Genomic DNA, 20,468 nt, shown 5'->3' on the forward strand with positions numbered 1-20,468 from the left:
TGGACCCAACACAGAAGTGTCTGTTTCTGTTAAGTCAAACAATTGTACCTTGTAGCATATTTCCTTTATCCCAGCTCCACATTCACAAAGACAAGACGATCATCAGCTTCACAATAGGAGAGAAATAACTAACTGTAGGAATAATCTTGCAAATCCTGGGAACAGCGACGTAAGGCACCATTTCCAAGAGTATACACGTAAAGCGGGATCTAATACTTATGTATTGCTTTTTGTGATAGCTAAACACCAATACATGGCATCATGTGAGAATACAGGTGGGGAGTAGATTTCCATACACAACAGGGAGTTGAGAGTTTAAAATAACTTTTTGATTTTTGACTTGGTTGGTGAACAATATAATTTTAAAATGGCAAGGTTTGAGGACATCTGTTAAGGTTACCTGTTTATGTTTTCACAAATCTTACAAAGTGATTTTTCATTTAGGAGCAAGTGTATTTACACAGAATTGAAGTACATAACATATTTTTTATGTATTGTCGCTATTTTTTTCACGTCTTTTGATTATATATATATATATATATATATATACACACACACACACACACACACACAATTAAGGATTTTAGATTCATGGGAACACCCATCATACCTATTAGCCTCAAGTACCTACCAATAAGCGATATATATGTTTGTTCATAAAATCCAAATTGCTTGTTGTATGTTTTAAAGTCATACATTTTATTAACATTTTTTTTAAAATTTTATTTAGGGCATTAGGGTATTTAAGGGTTTGTAAGGCACTTACATTGGGATATTAATTAAGTAACCCAGCATGAAGACAGTTTGTGGAGATGGCCTAAGCTTGGTGACTTCAAAGATTACTCTCAGGCTACCCAGAACGCTTCCTATTTAGGGGAGTGGCTTAATGAAGGGGCAGGGACCATTGTGTTTAGGGGCAGGACTAGCCTTTAGTGGGTGGGGATTGATAGGAAAGTGGCCGGGGCAGCAGGTGTGGCTAAATGCTGCTCTCCTGCCTAGAGAAATTGACCCAGAGTTCTAGGGAAGCAGGCCTGCACCTGGAGACTCCAGGTCAAACCGGGGGAGTTCCCAGGTACACCAATGAACAAAAGACACATTTCAACATTGAAAGGCTTCCTCTGTGACCCAGGTTATAATTGGCTACAGGGTATCTACTCCCTATAACAAAGGATTGTACCTCTGCCAACACATTTCTTTGTATTGTTGGAAGACGCCTTCTCCTGGTCCACATTTACACACACAGGAATACTTATTTTAACAACCACTGCAGGTGTTACTTTTCACCCAGCATCTTATTCACAGAGATCCAGTTAGCTTTAAATTCTCTCTGCTCTAACAGCTGTGAAGCAGTATATGCCATATTATATACTGTATGCCACATCAATCACTTTTTATTAACCTTTAAGGCATTGTTTTTAGTTCAGGGAAAGAATCTTTTCTAGAGAAGACCAAAAAAATGTGGACTCCATTGCCATGTTCCATCTCCAGTAAATGTGTCACTAAAACTAGGGACAGCCATATGGCTTACAGACCTCAACAGAACTCTACTAACTGGAGAAAATTACAAACACTATGTGTCCAGCAAGGGGACATGTAAAGCTCCAGGCATCATGCTGCATAAAGTAAATCGAGTACCGAGGAGTTGATTAAATTTTATCTCAAATGTAGTTGTCATAGTAAAGTAATTTTTTCCATGAATTCCTAGAAAATACTATGTAAAATGTGCAAATCGACAAATACTGTACCCTGTCTCCTCAAAAGAAATCAGACAATTCCACTAGCACACTCTGCAGGAGATTTTACAGTTAAGAATCACCCCAAGACAGAGCCACATAATTTAGAGCCAATCATTTTCTGTCCTTGTATATGAAAATTCTAGCACCTGAAATAAAACATGTATTTCTGAATTTCTTCAAAGTTATGATTTCCATGTGACAGATTAAATCTCCATATTTATAAAGATTCTTAAGGATTTTCACACCTTTTCACGGCATGGGATGTCGATGTAGGTATTCTACGAACATCTTTAATGTATGAAATTTGAATCAGCATACAAAAGAATCCTCCAGTAAAAGATGAAAAAAAAATAAAGCTTTGTTGTAGGTCTCACCATTTTTGATCTAACTGTTCAGAAAAAAATATTTTCTTCATACCTTTTAAAGCTAAACATGGGGAATGATTGTATATAACATCTAACTTTAAACAAGCATGAGACGCTCTGGCATTACCACCCTAACTCTGGCATTACCACCCTAACTGGCCCATTCTTTAAAACCATTCTAGAGAGTAATTTTCAGAAGGCCGCTCATTGTGTAGCTTGTGACTTTGAAATGTATTTTCAGGCATCAATCTTATTTGTATTAAAATGCTATTTGAATAGGTTTGACAAAAATATCAAGTCTCCAAAAGACCACAACATTTAAACCTCCTGCAAACTAAGATTATGAACCCATTTTTTAAAAAAATAAAAATAAAAAAAAATTTAGAAATGAAAAATAAAGTAATTTTTATTTTTTCTAGTTTTACACTTTTTTTCAACCATTGTTTTACCTTTGAGTAATCATCTGATTGCTTTACTGTGCCACATCTCCTGCACATTGTCCCAGCCAATATCTTTTGTTATCGCTGACAGCGGTGGTTTGTTTCATGTGGTAAATGTACAGTACAGTATATTCAGTGCAATTTCAATCTGCTCATTCCCAGAGAAATGGGTTTATGATGGGTGAAAGGCATAAAAAAAAGTGCTGACAGGGTATCGTAAAGGAATTGCTGTTTGATTTATGATGAGGGATATCTTTTGTAATATGTCTGAATTTGTATTTTTTTTTAAACACTCTTTCTGCATCTTGTTAGGAGATTTAAAAAAAAAAAACCCTTGGGATATCTTTAAGCAAATTGGTAATGTGATAGCATTAAGCCGGTAAGATTTTGTGTGGTTTCTGGAAAAACACTGTGTTTCTAGATTATCTAGTAGAATACAATTACTCCTATTAATAAGATTCAAACACTTTTTGTAGACTACCTAAAGAAGGGATGAGTAATTTGGGCTTCATGATTGTAGAGTTTTCATAACTTCAGTTATCCTGGAAACCATAGAGTGTATCTCTCCAGCAAAGGCTGAAGTTAATGCAGAACGTCTTAAGAATACAAGGTTCCTGTAACCATTAAATGATCTACTGTTTCTTACCTTGGTTTTCTATCCCTTTAGCCCCCACATTTAACATAACCCTTTTCCTTATAATTGCAAAGTAACCTCTCATTGCCTTCAAAACATTATATGGTCTACAGTAGAGCCCTGCGCAGGACTGCTTTTTTAATTCCGCTTCCGCCCACTCCTGCTGATTTTTTGTCCAATCCCGCCCGCTCCCGCAATGTGGGTGTTCCACTCCCGCCCGCTCCCGCAACATGCGTGCCCAATCCCGCCCGCTCCCGCCACATTTGTGACCAATCACGCCCACCTCCTTACCTGAACTGCAGATTTCCCGCACAGTCCCGCAAGTCTGCCTTCGAATTGCTCCCTCACAGCGTCTCTTCTCTTGCTCCGCCCAGGAACAAGGCGGAGTCACGGGAAGTGTTGTCACATCACGTGACTCCGCTGTGTTCATGGGAGGAGAAGAGAAGAGGGAGCAACTCGAAGGCAGCCTTGCGGGACTGTGCAGGATTACCGGGACCCGTAGGTACAGTGCCTGACCGCCCGCTTCCGCCCACAACACCAGCAGTCCTCTAGTCTACAGAATCATAGCTAACTGCAATATATCATTCTTTAGGCCTAAAGCATGACTTAGTCTCCCAATTTGTGTGGAAAAGAATTGCAAAACTGTGCTAATAATTATAGATAAAAGTGGATTATACAGTAGACACTAAAAGAGAAGACCCTTCAACATTACAGCAATTACACGCTGACTACATGAATGAAAACACCAAAAGCCATTATGATTGTCTACTGAGTTTGATAAAGTTTGTAAATTTTGTAAATTAGGACTTTCTATATATAATTATAATGGGATTATGAGAGATGTCATAGACATATTCACATTAGAGTGTCAGCTCACAAGCAGGACCCTGAGAGCCAGAAACATTGTATAAAAGTACCATAAGGCTTTATGGCAAGCTCACAGGCTAACACCTGATGTGTCTGTATGTGTTAATGTATAATTGTTATGGTGCTTAATAAATAAAAAGTATTAATAAATAAAGGTAAAAAAATATTTGTGTGATAGATGTGACAATTCTTGTTTAACAAACCTTACATAGCTTTATTTGCAACCGTTTTTCAATGACACTATGAGTACAGGTCCAAATTTGCTAGGCATGCTTAAAAGTGAAAAAACAAAGCTTTAATAAACACGTGTTTGTATTCTCACAGATTCTTCCCCATATCGTGTAATACATAATATAATTATGCGAAAAACAAAGCAACTGACTTTTCTCTTCAAACAAATGATGTACTACAAGCCATTGTCTCTAAACTGCACATTGGTCTCAAGGGCAGACATATTTATGTAGTCATTTCCGAAATCAACTATATTTACTAAGCACTTCAGATGAATATTGTAATTCACCCAATCTATTCATGCAACTCATTTTGTGTTTACATTTCGTCGTGATTTTTTGCATTCCCTTCTCTTAGCGAAACCTTTGAAGGATCAGCGGTAATTAAGTTATGTGGGCAGCAAACATTTTGAGTTGTTTACTAATTAAATGAGAAGCGGGAAAGGCTAATGTGTATGAAATTGGAGAAAGATAATAAAACCAAATACAAATAAGCAAATCTCAATTGGAATTTTGTACAAGATAAGATCACAACCAAACACTGGAAATAAATACAAATAAAATATATACCTCCATAGATTTGTATGGACACTTTTGGTTTGCTTGGGGCAAGACTTTATTAAAATTTGTGAGCTATGTTTATAATAAAGACATTATTTTTGTTATAGAATTTAGTTTCTAAACACACTTTATTCTGTTTAAATACACATTACCTCTTAGGGCTGTAATCGCTGAGATACACTAATACCCCCAAACAGTCTAAGCTGCTAGAAAAAGGGGCATAGGCGAGGAGTGAGGGACAGTGGTTTGAATTCCAAAGAGTTTCATCAAAGTTTAGGCGCACAGAGAGAAAGTATATCAAAGGCTGAATTTTAATAAATTGGGAATTTCTGGCTCTTGGCCTTATTTCTGTACAACGCTGGAATACTCAATCTCCCGTTTTGATCAGTGTAAAGTAATGTAATAATAATCGATTACATGTTTGTGCAAATAGGTGTACCTATATTCAGAATGCCTAAAATGTTTTATGAATGTCTAAAGTGAATTCACACATATTAGAAAGGTAAAACGAACACCCAGGGTCAAAAGTCAAAACTGTGATTTACTGTGTGCATATATATATATATGTTTGTTTCCTTTATGTGGTTAAAGCATAGGGTTTACATTGATTAAAACCAATGGAAATCGGGGCGCATATATACATGGGAAGAGAGAATGCTTGTAATAGTGTGATAAAGTAACAAAACTGGGATATTTGTAGAAGTATAAAATACACTCACAAACAGTGCCAGCACAAGCAGCTCTTTGAAAGTCGAAAAATGTTCTTTATTCTTTAAAAACTCTATAAATATAAAAGCAAAAGAAAACAACCATATGGTGTAGTATCTCACTGAATGTTAAGTGTGCAAGTATGGAAACACTTACAAAATGGTTGAGTTCAAACAGGTCAAATCGTTAGTTTGAAAAAGTCCAGCGAAGTGGAAATGCAGATGAAGTCCTCAATATCTCAACGCGTTTCGCCGTTTTTACGGCTTCCTCAGGAGAAATGAAGTTGAAGATCGGTAGAATCCGCAGTAATCCGTAATCGTGGTGATTTCTAGGACTTATGCCAGTAAAATATCACTGCTCAATTAAATGTATCACATCATTATCACACCAAGTCATTTAATTGAACTGCTTGCTACAAATGTAACAGTTTTGGCAGGTCTTTTGAACAGAGTTTCTCAAAAATTTTACTTGGCTGAGCTTCTAGTATGTTTACTTGTGTGAGAGATGGCTCCCATTAAATCTTTGCCAAGGGTGTGCCAGCTACTGACAGCAAATATAACTGGCAATCTGGGCTCAGAATGCCAACCCTGTACGCGAAATATAGTTACACTCTGTGGGTGAAATCATTTTTACAAGCGATCACTAGAATATCTTTTTTTCATTGACTTGGCTGGGCTGCCCATCAGCTGCTAAGCCAACCACTATGCCTTCCCTTAGCTCCCCGTCAGAATGCTTGTGTGTTTCACATTTATATTTAAATCCATAGGCTTCATCTGGAGAGGAGCTGCTGATGAGACACAATCTACATTGGCTGTGTCTGCAATCTACATATATCTACAACTACATTTTCAAAAGGGGGTGGGGACTTTAAAAAAAATAATTTCTACTACTTTTGCTATTTTTTTCTGCATTTATGGCAAAATAACGGAGCAGGACTAAACTAGCTATCTAATGCTTACTCTACCGTAAAAACAAACAAACAAAAAAGCAAGTAAGCAGTTTGGTGGTTACCAGGTCTTTACTCTGAAATATTATTTTGCATGGCAAGGCAAAAGTACCTATTAATCGTCAAAACTCTTATTTTATAAAATCTCCTCTCCATTAGAAAAACAAGCTAAGGCACATACCAGCCTGCGTATACATGACTGACAGAATGAAAGATTAACAGAAGACGCAAAATAATTTACTTTTTATATGGCATGTTGTTGGTTAAGAAAGCAAACTCAAATAAAAGTAAACAAACACAATCCTTTGTAGTGATAATGTCCATAATAGGAATGAAAAAATGTTGACTTTGTTGTCTATTTCTTTTGCTAAGCTTTTCAATAAACAAAACAAATGATTTTTCTTTCTTCAGAGCACATGGACCTGACGCCATGATCCTCGTAGATGGCCAGCCACGTCAGACTAAAGGTGACCTGGGCTTGTCTCAGATGCTGCACATTGCTACACAAATTGCTTCAGGAATGGTTTATCTTGCATCGCAACATTTTGTTCATCGAGACCTGGCTACGAGAAACTGCTTAGTGGGGGTGAACCTGCTTGTCAAGATTGGAGACTTTGGCATGTCACGTGATGTCTACAGTACAGACTACTACAGAGTAAGGCTATATTATATGTCACATACAATGACACAAAACAAACAACAGTATGCAGTGACCATAAGGTCAAATATAAAAATTCATTAGTAAACCATTGCTGGAAATTATGCTATTCAAAGATTGTAACAGATTATCAACTGTACATGGTCTTTGTGAGCTCCTTTATCAGTTTCTAGTGTTAATTATACTTAAACTATCCCCCACATCACAAATGTTGGGAAATCATTCTAATTTGTGCTTAGAGGTGTACGTTATGTATTGTACCAGCAACTTTTGTTTCCTTTTACAAAGACTAAACAGGTTCAGTGGGAGGAGAAAGGGACCACTAATGATGGCAAAGACGGGGAATGGGCATAGGAAATACTTCATAATTGGTGTTCCCACCAGATTAATACTATGTTGACTTTTTATGGACGGCTGGTAAGAGTAATATAATATATTATGAACAGTTTATCTTGAAAGGACCCACTGTTATTTTTGAGCAGGAGGTAGCTCTCAAATCATATAACTACTATTGACAAAAATAATATATATATATATATATATATATATATATATAGTTAAAACCCAATTTTTTATAATCTGATACTAGTGATAAAAAGTGGCGGAAGTCCCCCTTTAATGTTCTGTGTAAAAGATGTCAACATACACTATACAGAAGGATCTGACATCTGTAAAGAATAATCTCATACTTTATGATACTTTATGTTTGAATATGTTTTAAAGGACTCCATATGTTTGATACAGTATTGCAGGATATTTAAGTGATTAGTAATTACAGCAGTGACTGTTCTCTCCATTACCATTGTCACTGGGTGATTCTAAAATGATATTAGTAAAAGTGGCTTGTGCCGGATTGTTAATGCTTCAAAGCTGAAGTAGCTGCAATAGTCCCAATGGGATAATGAAACTTGACTCAGCCAAATGATTTCACATTGAGTTTCATTCTTGCTTTAGATTTTCCCCTTGAGACCCCTTTATCATTTTCTCTGCTCAGTCAACTCTGTATTACGCTGCAGAACAGAGACCACACTAAAAACTTTGTTTTTTAAGGCTTTCTGTCTCCTGGGTGCCTCTGTAGGTGTTTTCGGTTAAATAGTGCTAATTGTTTCCAGTAGGTTTTTGATGATGCCCAAATTATTTGTTTCTAGTTCATTTCACTCTGAAAGTAGAATGTACATTGTGCAGAAGTCCAGATAACCTTCTTAAAGGGGACATCATTAACAATATTTGTCGACTCCTACAAAAGTCACAAATGTTTGTCTTAAAAAGATCAACCATTATCTGGTTATATTGTTTGGAACAGAAGGTCGTTATTTTTCTCAATGTAATGGTTTGAAAAACTAAGAGAAAGTTTGTAAAGATTTTTACTTTTATATAGTTAGTAAGGTCAATATCCATGTTAATAATTTATAGGTACAGAATACCTCACTTGGCATTTACTTGTGATGCCCCTGTGCCCTCCTTTGGCTGGTGGTCCGCCAAGGATTGGCTACAGCTTCCAGATTTGTATCAAGCCTTTAAGAATTGATGTTCAATAATGGCTGGAAAGTTATATGCTGTTTTTACCCTTGTTCTAAAGTAATAGAGATTAATCTACTGGGAAAATGCTTGGTTGTCTGAATTTAGCTCATTATCATTTGTCTCAGCTGTAACTCACAGGTTGCAGGTTGGAAACATTAAATAAAGAGGACAGTAGCTAATGTCTTTAGAATCTTATTTTTGGTTTTGCTTTATTATAGATTTTGGATATCTGCATATTCTGGAAGATGCCATATCACCCTACATCCAGAGAGCATGCAATAATAAGAATATTAATTAAGAGAACGACACATTATCATGATCTAAATTCTTTTATATGTTTTACCCATTTACATTTAGCTCTCACCCCAATCTGTGTGTTATCCACAGAGTCTTAGACACACACATCATGTCTGCTACTGCAACTGGTAAAATTGATTTGCTTGCCCTTTGGAAAATGAAATTCATTTTGGAGAAGAGGCAAGAGAGGGTTTGATTAATGCACCCTTATGATAATTAAAAGAGCACTAACCATTTTCACTAGATTGAAACTGTAGAAATAATGATCTCTAAAATACCGCCTTCAGAACTGCGGAGAGAATTGGGCATCATCAGACGCAGTGGTCCAATCACATTGTATGTCACCGAGCAAAGAGCTAATGTCAGTCCTGATTTCATTATTTAACAATGATCACCGTTGATTAGGGTCCCACACCCATGCTCAGTTTTAGTTTTCAATTTTGTGGCCCTGATTTCTTGCCATTAGTCTAATCTTACAGTCCTTTTAAGTATTATTGGAAGGTTCCAGTTTTGTTACAACATGGACCTTATCTGAATATATTCTAGAGTTCAGTGAATTTAGGTCTTCACTACTACAGAATATGTGCATGTTGGAATTAGTGAAAAAGTATTATTTATTACTGATAGCGCAGCATTAAAATGAGAGTAATGGAAATGTCGTAGATTAGCACATTAGTCGACAGATCAGATGACACCACTATCTCCAATGAGCCATAGCAGACATATGAAGATCTGCAAAGACCGACCCACTGTTCATTAGGGATTCTGATCCTAAGGGGGAAACTGAAACACTGCAGTAGTATGTTACTGCCACACGTACTTAAATGCATTGATATGTTGGTGTGCATATTAACTGAGTCATACAAGTTAAATAGCCGAGTTGTGGGCAAAGTAAAGAGGGTGGTTACGATAGTATTTGGCCATAAGAGGAGTGATATAGGGTGTGCAATGTTGTAAAGGGTGTCTGCTAAACTCAGAGACTAGTAAAATAAACAAAAAAAAAATAGATTCATCTATTCAGATTATGTTACGGTATAATGCCCAGTGGTTGTGTCATGAATTGTTGGAGATGTAACGATGAGGCCAACAGGGAGTAATCAGCAGAAGTACCAAATCTAGCTTTACCTATGTCCGTATTTTTGTAAAATGACCAAAAGTCCCAAAACATCTGAACAAAGCAGGGTTTTTTGTTCAATTTGCACAAAGTGCAAAAAAAACCCCTCTTCTCTTAACGTAGGTATTTGTTATACACTACACAGGAAAATAACTTTACTTTATATAGAACAATTAAATATTGTCAATTTTCAAATTATCTTCATATATATCAATGCATTTATCTGCTTAAAGGAATAAAACCAGGGCTAGCCCTGACCCATGCATATCTAGCACTACGCTTTGGTCGCTGACATCCCCTTTATAAATAAGAAGATGAGATAGCCATTTGAAGATTTTAGGCATGGGTATAGGCAAATTAATCATGCCAAATATGCTGTATATGGGTAAAGCTATATCCCATACCACAGGTCACCAATACACTTTTGGATTTGGAATTAATCAGCAAAGTTTCCATTTTTGGGTATGTTTACAATCACACTATATATATACTATATGAAAAACAACACTAATTATTGAAATTATTTAATACAATACTTTCTACAAATGTTTTCACTGAAATTATTATTATTATTATACTTTATTTTGAGCTGGTTTTAGCATTGTGATTGCCAGCTGAAGTGTAAACTTAATATACTTCTAATGCACACATTACAATATTTTAAATGTAATTACCATATGTGCACAGCATAGCTGATGGCATATATTATCTGATGCATTGAAGATGTATGTTTTGAATTGTAGGTAAGGGAGATTTTAATGAATCAATAAACATTTATTTATATATATAAAATTATATATATATATAAAGGTGTAAAAGTGTGAAAATGCCATAAAAGTATATTAATTATATATATATATATATATATATATACACACATATATATATATATATATAAATAAATGTTTATTTATATATATATATATATATATATATATATATATATATATATATATATATATATAATTAATATACTTTTATGGCATTTTCACACTTTTACACCAGAAAACACAGACTTCCGCTTAGTATAAGAGTTTATTAATCTGGATAATTACACTACATTGTTATATTCTTTGGGTTTGTGCGTGAATTTGTAATTATCTTAGTTTTTCCAATTTACTTCTGGATTGTGCTATAATTTTTTTGAGATCTGGGTTCATTTACATTAAACAGGTAAGATTAATACAGCCAATTAGCCCTTTCTGCTAGGGATGCAGTCGATAAACTAAGCATTAGAAAGTGTGGCTATTAACTGAAATATCTACTGACTGGATTTCAAAGTATTTAACATTACGCAGTACATGACTACTACTGCAGGAACTCAAAAGCGCTTTGATTTGATGGATTCTTGAAGTGTGTAGTGAAGTTGTCAATGACCAGAAAAGACACATTTCTGTAGAATATTCTTAAAAATACAGGTATATTTAAGAAGTGGTGTTTAGGGAACAAGATATAATGATATTAAAACTCTTTAGCTATTAAAACATAGATAGGACCATATAAATGCATGATGGTGACATACAAATCAAAGCCAATGTATCGGATTATTTTAAGTGATATATATATATATATATATATATATATATATATATATATATATACTGTATTGTGCTGCAGAATATGATAACACTATATAATAATAATAATATTTTTTTTTATTATTATTACTCTTCATGCAAATATACATAGAATTATAAACAATCACACACACATTACTGCAGAAAACACATGGCATTTATTTACAAGCCCTAAAAAAACATTACATTTTTAATTAATGTAACGTGTCTTAAGATCAGAGCCATAGGAGGGAGCATAATTACAGTTCTAGCGTTCTAATAAAAATCTACTTAGAACCTACATTTACAATACCCATATTATTAATGCAAAACAAATACACGAATAACAATTACAGCTCCATGAAATTACTGTAAACTTGTATAATTAGATTTTACCATAATTAAAAAAAAAAAAGGTTAACCTTCACAGATTTTGACATTTTCCACGTCTGAAGCTTATCTTCTTGTAGGCTCCTTTTATTTCAGCCAGCAAAAGCTTGTAACACAATTTACTCAGAATGCTTCTCCATGTATTTATTATTTTTTTATTATTTTTATTGTCATGGCTTAAGCTGCAGGGTTGTTTTATGACAGATTTAATGTAGTCTAGGCTCCAAGGCTGGGTTACAGGATAGAGGCTGAGCTATACTTCAATAAGCCTGAATCTAATCGTACTCGGGAAAGCAGTATGGGTTTTGAGTCTATCAAATAACTGAAGTTAAAAATAGCTTGGATCAAGTATGAACAGTTTAAACCAGGCTGGAGAAATAACTGTAATAAAACAAACCCCAAACCTCTTTTGGTGCCAGGTGAGCATTAGAAGCATTTGAGTTCTAAATAGGGAATAATCTTTTTTTTCTGAACCGTTGAAATTTAGCACATTTTAGTTTGGAAAGTAGAAAAATGTGTATTGTGGTCCGATTGCCATATGGTCTGGGGATGACCCTGAGAATGTCTGAAAAACTCATAGATGATGTAAAACTACATTAATAATGTCATCCTGTATGCTTTGCAGTCTATAACTATGACTATTCTATGGAAAAGTTCATCAAGTTCAACCTTACTGTTGATCCAGAAGAGTTACTGGAAAGTAAAGAAGAGTATGAACAAAATACTCCTTGACATACTACAGTAATTTGTTAATTATTTTTAAAATATTCAGAAAAGCACAGGTACTGACATTAGGAATACAGGGCCGTTTCAAGCTAATTTGAAGTAGAACTTGCACTTGCACCCAGTTATTTAGCCTAATCCTCGGGGTATCAGTGGGGAAACGTCCCTGATGGTGCAAAATCTTTAGGACATACAATAATGTCCTAGTGGTTGTTTGGCCAACTTATTTTAGGATGTAATAGTTTGTCATATGGTCATTAAGGAGTAAAATAGAGTCCCACTAGACTTTCCTACAAGATTCTTGTCATAATGGTGCCTTAGGAGACAAAACAAATAAGTTAGACATATAACAATGCTCACAAAGACATATTGTGTTAAGATTTATATAGCAATATCTTAGCCAATAAATATAATGGTGTTAAGCTTGGGGTGGATCTCTGGCTTAACGCGGTGGTAGGAGTGGGACACAAGATGACTGCATCAGCCATGTCACATATTACTGTCCGACAAAGGTAAGGTGCTGTCCTGCAGTCTGTGGGATGTATAACTGAGTAACTGATTCCCCTTTGTTAGCTTATACTTAGTTTATGTTTGATGACAGACCAAGAAATGGAAGCTTATTTGGTTTTGTTTATTTGCAGGTTGGGGGTCATACGATGTTGCCAATTCGATGGATGCCTCCTGAGAGTATTATGTACAGAAAGTTCACAACAGATAGCGACGTATGGAGTTTTGGTGTTATTCTGTGGGAGATATTCACATATGGAAAACAACCATGGTTTCAACTGTCAAATACCGAGGTAAAGCACAATATCTTGTTTTTGTATATACTTTTTATTGGAAATAGCATTATGTATGGGACGCGTAGAAGAAATTAATTTGGTAAAAAACAGATTCTTCCAATTTTTGTCAATGATCACTCAGTTGAAGCTGTATAGTGAAGCCACTAGGCCTCATTTTGTCTTTTAGAATATTAAATATTATGAGATGGAGTATTTCAGGTTATTTCATACATAATGTTAAAAATCTAACAAGATCTTTGCTATGGTGGCAGATTAAGATGTTTTAACCACCTCAACATGAAATGGTCGCCGTTAGAGCATAACACTGACATCCTACTTTTGCAGTGCAAGGAGGTGAAAAAACGCAATGTCTGTTTTGATTAAATCTACTGTCTGCTTCTTGACCGTTGAACGGGATCACCTGCAGACATGTAGTGGTACAGAGCTCTGAGCCATAAACAAACACAAGCCCGTGATGAAAGCACACAGACTGCAGACATCCAAAGTAGTCAGCCCTATTCATTGCTCATGACATGGGTATAATACTGGAAAATATGGCCTGCCAAATACCTCAACCAAAAGCAATAACAAGCTCAAACATAAGGGAAATGGTGCGCTGAAAAGAGTAGATTACTTTTAATATTTATATAAATTGCTACAAACTAACGTTAAGCTGGAGTGATTGTTTTAGTTGACATTTTGTTGGCTAGTAGGTAGTTGGCGGTATTACCTCAGAGGAAACTCACACTTGAGTATCGGGCGGGGGGACCACAACTTGGGAAGTCTAGTTTTCTAAGTCCGATCAGTTTTTTTTTTTTACTTTCATGGCAACATTTCCCATTGCTTTAAATTTGGCAGCTTTATATTAGATTATTAAATAATATAAGGTGATTAAGGTTGCCTTTACCATATCTTTTCAGTGTTTGTGTAAAAGTAGAACATGCACAATTACCTTACTAATTTTTGTCTCTTCCACAGGTAATTGAATGCATCACACAGGGCCGTGTCTTGGAAAGACCCAGAGTGGCTCCGAAGGAAGTTTATGACATGATGTTGGGATGCTGGCAAAGAGAACCACAGCTGAGACTAAATATAAAAGAGATCTACAAGATTCTTCAAGCTTTGGGAAAGGCTTCACCCATCTACTTGGACATCCTAGGCTAGCAAAGGCCAGTTACAAAATATCCAACCCTATTTACCCTCTTCTTTCCTTCCCTGCTTTTCCCAAAAAAAAAAGTCTTCATAAGGAAAAAAAAAAAAAAAAAGAAATAAAAAGACAAACTCAAGTGCCTGCAACATATAACAACACGGAGATAAACCTGTAAAGGCAGCATTTTTTCTTTAACTATCTTCCACCAATACAACCAATGAGGAAGAAGCTGCCACCGATTTAAGATTTGGGAACTTTTGGAAACATACCACTACAAACGTGGCAATTGTTTGCTCCTGTTCTCACAGTGTGCAAATATCACTACTCGACTAAATGCATAAAGACAATCCAAAACTCCATGACGGCATCAAGCCTTAAGAGGATGCTTAAACAGATTGGAGCATAAAGCCTTGTTACATAAACAAGGGCAGATTACTGCAACAAGATGCATTGTCAGTGACACTGGAAGCATGGTGACCCCCTTTGTGCACGCAGAGAAGAATCTGCAAAATGCATAGAATTCTGGAGTGATGAAGGAAGAACAAATCAGCCATTTTTTTGGGTTTTTGTGAAAGATATACATTTAACTACTGCAGTACTTCTAAATTTACAGACACTTTTATAATTTGTTAACTCCTATATGTAGAGAATATATGATTTCTGGAAATGGAATTGGCACCTACGGGTAAGAATATCTTTGCTTAGGGCAACTAATTTTTTGGGTTTTTATTTTTAACGTTTTTGAAAAAATATTGTTATTTTTGATCAGTCCAAGGGAACACAGTAGACGCTGTGATGTTTTTCTTCAATGTTATATTTTTGAGCACCAAGTACCTTTAAGCAGTATTACAAGTCAACAACCTTTAACACAAGTACGCAAATGTTATCAGTATTGTGAAGGCAAATATTTAATAGAAGATGGATCAATTTTTTTAACGTCCTTTCTACTTTTAGTGTTTTAGATTGGGATGTCTTGGTTTAATGTAGTGTGTCTCAGGTCTGAAATAAATGGGAATGTCATACTTCAGTGATTTCCCAGTCATGTTAAATTAATAATTATCAGAGTATCCTGATAATCTAAGGGACAGATTTATTTTCATAAATGAAACAACCTATAAAAATAAAAGTAAATGTCTTTATTATTTATGTAAGCATCCAAGAGGACATTTTAATGAGGAATATAATCATGTCATAAAAAATCCCCCATACTAAGCAAATCATTACAATATCTAGACATCTAATTGAGCTTTGGGACCATTGCATCTACATGATTAAATAGTATATGTTAAGCCAGGTTTTCATGCATTGTTGGTGATAATATTGTTAATTTAGTCCAATTTTTGTCTCATTTAAACCATTGACTTTGGGCTTTGAAATGGCTGATCACACCACTAAGCTTATGAAAGACGCCTACCATGTCAGAAAAATGGACCGACGCATCTGCCTTTTGAGCAAAGAACGGTTGCATGTCTGGTAGGGGCTGGTTTTAAGAGAGACATTTGGATATATGGTCCTTGCTGGAGTTTTCTCATCCCAAAACATATGCAAGAAAAGTGCTCCCAAGTGGAAAGTGTGCATCTTGATCTGGATAACGAAAGATGTGGAGCATGAAAGTCTTTAAGTCAAGGGGAAGAACTTAATGCGTGGTGCAGTGAGCGTTGGAATTTACCTTTGGAATTGCCAAGAATGGCAAGACTAGGAAAAAAAAAACTATTGGTAAAGGTATTTGTTGATAACATTTTGGCTTATTTCTACAATATTCTTAGCCCATACTACTACACTTCTTCTTCATCTTTTTTTTTTTTTAAACTCTCAATGACACCATTCATGCCAAAAAGGACAGGTGATGGCGGGAATAAAAAAAAAGAGTGTTTTCGGATTTTATTTCATATATGATGCTGTCCAGATGAGACAAACGTTGTTCATGATATCTAGTATACTAGATGTGGAGCTTAGTCACAAAGACAGAGTAGCTGATGAAAAAAGGTCAAGGTGATAAAAAAAAAATGGACCTGAAACCTTCAACATATGCTTTGTGTAAATGCTGTGATAAGCTTGTGATTCTGTGGCATAACAATGACAAAGCCATTAAGAAGAGGTCAGAAAAGGTCACTGTTATCCTTCCTTTGCAAAATTGAGCAGTCATAGGAATAAATGGATGATACCATCAATGACAAACGTAATGCAGAAAGAGAGACAACTGCCCCTAAGTGAAGTTCCCAAAAATGAGTTCAGTTTTGTAACCCTTTTTGTAAGTGTTGTACACATTTAGCATGGATCCAGTTATAGAAGCTAAAGCCTTTAAAGACAAATAACCTGATTATCATCTGATACAACGTGGTGGTAATATCTAGTAGATACTGGGTGGGCTGCAGCTATCAAAGTTTGATCATCCTGATCATTACTATTTAATTGAAAGTTCTCAATTCCTGTCTGTTTTCTACATAATTTATGTTAATGATGGTAATAATGTGTGATGTTTTTTTGTTGACTCATTCACATGCTGTGATGGGAATGAACATGGGAAAACAGTATGCCTCCCATGTTAATGATTGCCTTGAAAAGCAAGCAGGGCAGAGTTGGCCCCTGTTTATCCAGGCTTTTTCTGTTCTACATTTGGGCGTTTTATGTACATTTAATTCTGGCTGTCTCAGTAAAACCACCCTTGGCGCTAACCATTGTATTCTACGCTGTTTTAAATGCTTGTAATTCAACATGATCAATAGAAAGTCCACTACGTATTATCACTATGTATTTTTTGCTTGTAAACCACCTAGGCGATTATTGTCTGATGTATAGGAAAATGATCAAAAGCCATTGAATGTTTACTGATAGCTTTAAGCATTAGTTAACTGCATTGAATATTTACAGGGAAATAGTGATGATTAAGTTAACCAACAGGGGGAAATCTCTCACTTGGTTCGCTAGTCACTTTCACATATTAGCAACGAACCGGTGAAATTTTACTTTCACGGGGCAAAGAATCCCTTTTCTCTTAGGAGCACACATACGGTATATCCCAACTCACAACAATCTCATCTGTTTGACTCTGAAAGCAGAAAACGCAAAGCGAATAGCTGTCTCAGTAGGCCAGGGCATCATTCCTGTTTAACACACAGTTGCCCAGAAGCGACAAATCTTTTTTTTTATCGTAACAGTGCTACCATTAACGTTAGCCGAATCCCAAGGACCACTAACAGTTTGGGACTTAAAAACAAGAGATTGGCACAGATTCATTCTACACAAAGCAGGCAAAAAAATTCATTTCCTGTAAGCTGGGTGGAATCGGCTGTTTGTAATAAGACCTCAGAACGAGCATTCTCTCTCCAAGTAATTTCTGCACTGTCAAACAACACTGACACCCGATTTAACCTTTATGCCGGGGCTCTCACGGCGAGCCTGATTGTAATGCATATGATACTCTGTGTCTGCAGGCACAGTAAATCCTAGCTCAAAAGCTGCTTATCTCCACCCTTCTCATTTTCTGTATATATATATATATATATATATATATATATACAGAGGGCTAGGCAGTGAGCAGGACAGGCAATTGCTCTCTATGACCTCAACAGCATGTATTAGAGACCGGCCTTATAATCCACAGCTGCAGATATAGGCCCTGTGCCAAGATGACGGTAGCTATGGCCGACAGCTTCTCTAGGGGTGGTGAAAAAATCCAGGGAAGAAAACAAAAAAAAAAAGTCTGGCAAACTCTTTGCGAATTGGCTGAGTTGGAAAATGAAAATGCATAGTAAACAGTAGTACCATAGTACCTACTTCTATCATTAAGCAGTTATAATTGTAATATATAGTACCCTGCTGTTTCACCGTTCTGTATAGCTGGATGAGGGATAAATAGAAGGCAGACTGTTGTAAATAGGGTGTTAACTTTATAATTGCTGTTTCTCTCAGGTACAGTGAATCTACAGTCTTAAATCACAGAATGATAGACTGATTTATTATTATTATTGCTATTATTATCCCACGGGAAATCACAGCCCCACCCCCAGGCATTAAGTATTCCGCCTTAATGTTTGAATCATGGCACAAAAGGGCTTATTTATACAATTAACCAACTTAACCAAGGAAGGCTAAACTGTCCCTGTATAAAGCATACTGAATGTGAAGAGAGCGTGTCAGCCCTTCTTGCCCGAGAAATTCACTGGCATTCGCCTTTGTTAATATAATGCTGTAAGCTGAAAGGGTTTGCATCACCTCTGGTACAACAACTCACAGTTTAGTGACTAACACACACTCATGAAGAGAAATGTAATGAAAGGCACATAGACCACACTCTTTTAAGTAATATTTCATAGTTATATTGATAATAATACTATTTCCCCTGTTTATGTTCTTTAAACATTTCTAAAACACATTATTTTGACCCTTTAAATGAGCACGTCAGTCTTATTTTCATGTGTAATGTATCTTAAGATCCATTTTACATTGACTCTAGTGCATTTTACTGCGTGCAAATTGGTTCAGCCATTCTTTAGTTATTGGAGTTATGAAATTAGACTTCTGTCTTATTTAACTCCTCCCCAGTTGCCTCTACTGAGAGAAGGGAGCATACCTAAGAATGCCTTTTGCACATGCTTACTGAAAGCCAATGAGAGTAGCAATAGCCAATCACTTCTAGGCTATCTGAATACTAATGTTTCCTAGGATACATGCGATTGAATCACTACTATGTGCATGTGAAATAATTTTACGTACTAATGTTTCTTTCTTTCAGCCAGGACAGGAGTAAAATGAGACAGAGGACTCATTTTCTAACAGCAATACTTAAAAGAATACATGGTCCCGTTTGCATGCAGTTAAATGCATTGGATTCTTTATCTTGAAAAAATAAAATTAACATTTTTGGGATTACACAGTTCTTTTGACTAGACTTTGGAAATGTTGAGATTCTCTAATATTTCCATGTAGATTAGTAGAGACACAAGCAAGCCTCAGTAAATTGTAAATGTTTTACTTTAAAACAGTGGGTGCTGTTTTAAAGAGGGTAAATATCTGGGACATCCCGATTGGTATTAATATATAGAATTGATTCTTACTTTAATTCCAAAGTATATACAACTATGCATTTGTCTAAGGATTTTGTTAAGTATTTGACCATAACTTATTTTTTGGAATATATCGTGCAACACAACTAATGAAAATATAACATGAGAAATTAAAAGTGTATTGCAAATAGTGATAGGCCAAGTATCCATGCAAGGATGCCAAGTGACTTTGACAAGACTTGTGGAAAGCATTGGTGCCTAAGAGGTATTTATTCACATGACCATCACAAAGCCTTTGCTTCTAAATGCCTGTAAAAAGATTAGAGCGGCAGCCACGTTTAGTTTGAAGGTTAAACAAACTTAGAAAAGGTTGTTGCTGATCTTATTCTGCTCTTAGTTTTAGCCTCTAATAATTGTGTAGCCTTTATTGCAAGCATATTTATTAAATAAACATCTTGCTTTTAACATTTAGATGGAGTGTAGATACTGTATACATGGGAACTGTCTGGATTTGTCCTGTAGACTAAGCCAACTCGGGTAGACCTTTCAACTCTGTATAAAGGAGTGCAGCACAACCCTATTTTCTGAGCTTTAGGTCTAGCCCTCCACCTGTGTTCTGCTGGTCCTTCCTGGTTTTCGCCCTCCAATGATGGTCTTTGTGTGGGGAAGTGGTGACTTTACCTTCTTCTTCTTATAATTCTCCAACTCTTTGGTGCTTGCAGTGCTCCAAGTAACGCAACCCCAGCCAGCTAGCCTTGCTCTTTATGTCATTAGTGATTATCTT

General features: G+C 35.8%; 1 protein-coding gene across 1 annotated transcript in view; it reads left to right on the forward strand.

The window, feature by feature from the left end:
• Nucleotides 1-16,515, forward strand: part of NTRK3 (neurotrophic receptor tyrosine kinase 3) — a 246,687-nt gene extending 230,172 nt beyond the window's left edge. Inside the window, exons 15-17 of the mRNA XM_053464460.1 lie at nucleotides 6,899-7,142; nucleotides 13,388-13,546; nucleotides 14,507-16,515. Of these exons, the coding sequence (XP_053320435.1) occupies nucleotides 6,899-7,142; nucleotides 13,388-13,546; nucleotides 14,507-14,692 (589 nt within the window). The 3' untranslated portion in view covers nucleotides 14,693-16,515. The remainder of the gene's footprint in view (nucleotides 1-6,898; nucleotides 7,143-13,387; nucleotides 13,547-14,506) is intronic.
• Nucleotides 16,516-20,468: the final 3,953 nt, after the last annotated feature.

This window comes from Spea bombifrons, chromosome 4 (genome assembly GCF_027358695.1).
Source record: "Spea bombifrons isolate aSpeBom1 chromosome 4, aSpeBom1.2.pri, whole genome shotgun sequence".
NCBI lineage: Eukaryota > Metazoa > Chordata > Amphibia > Anura > Pelobatidae > Spea > Spea bombifrons.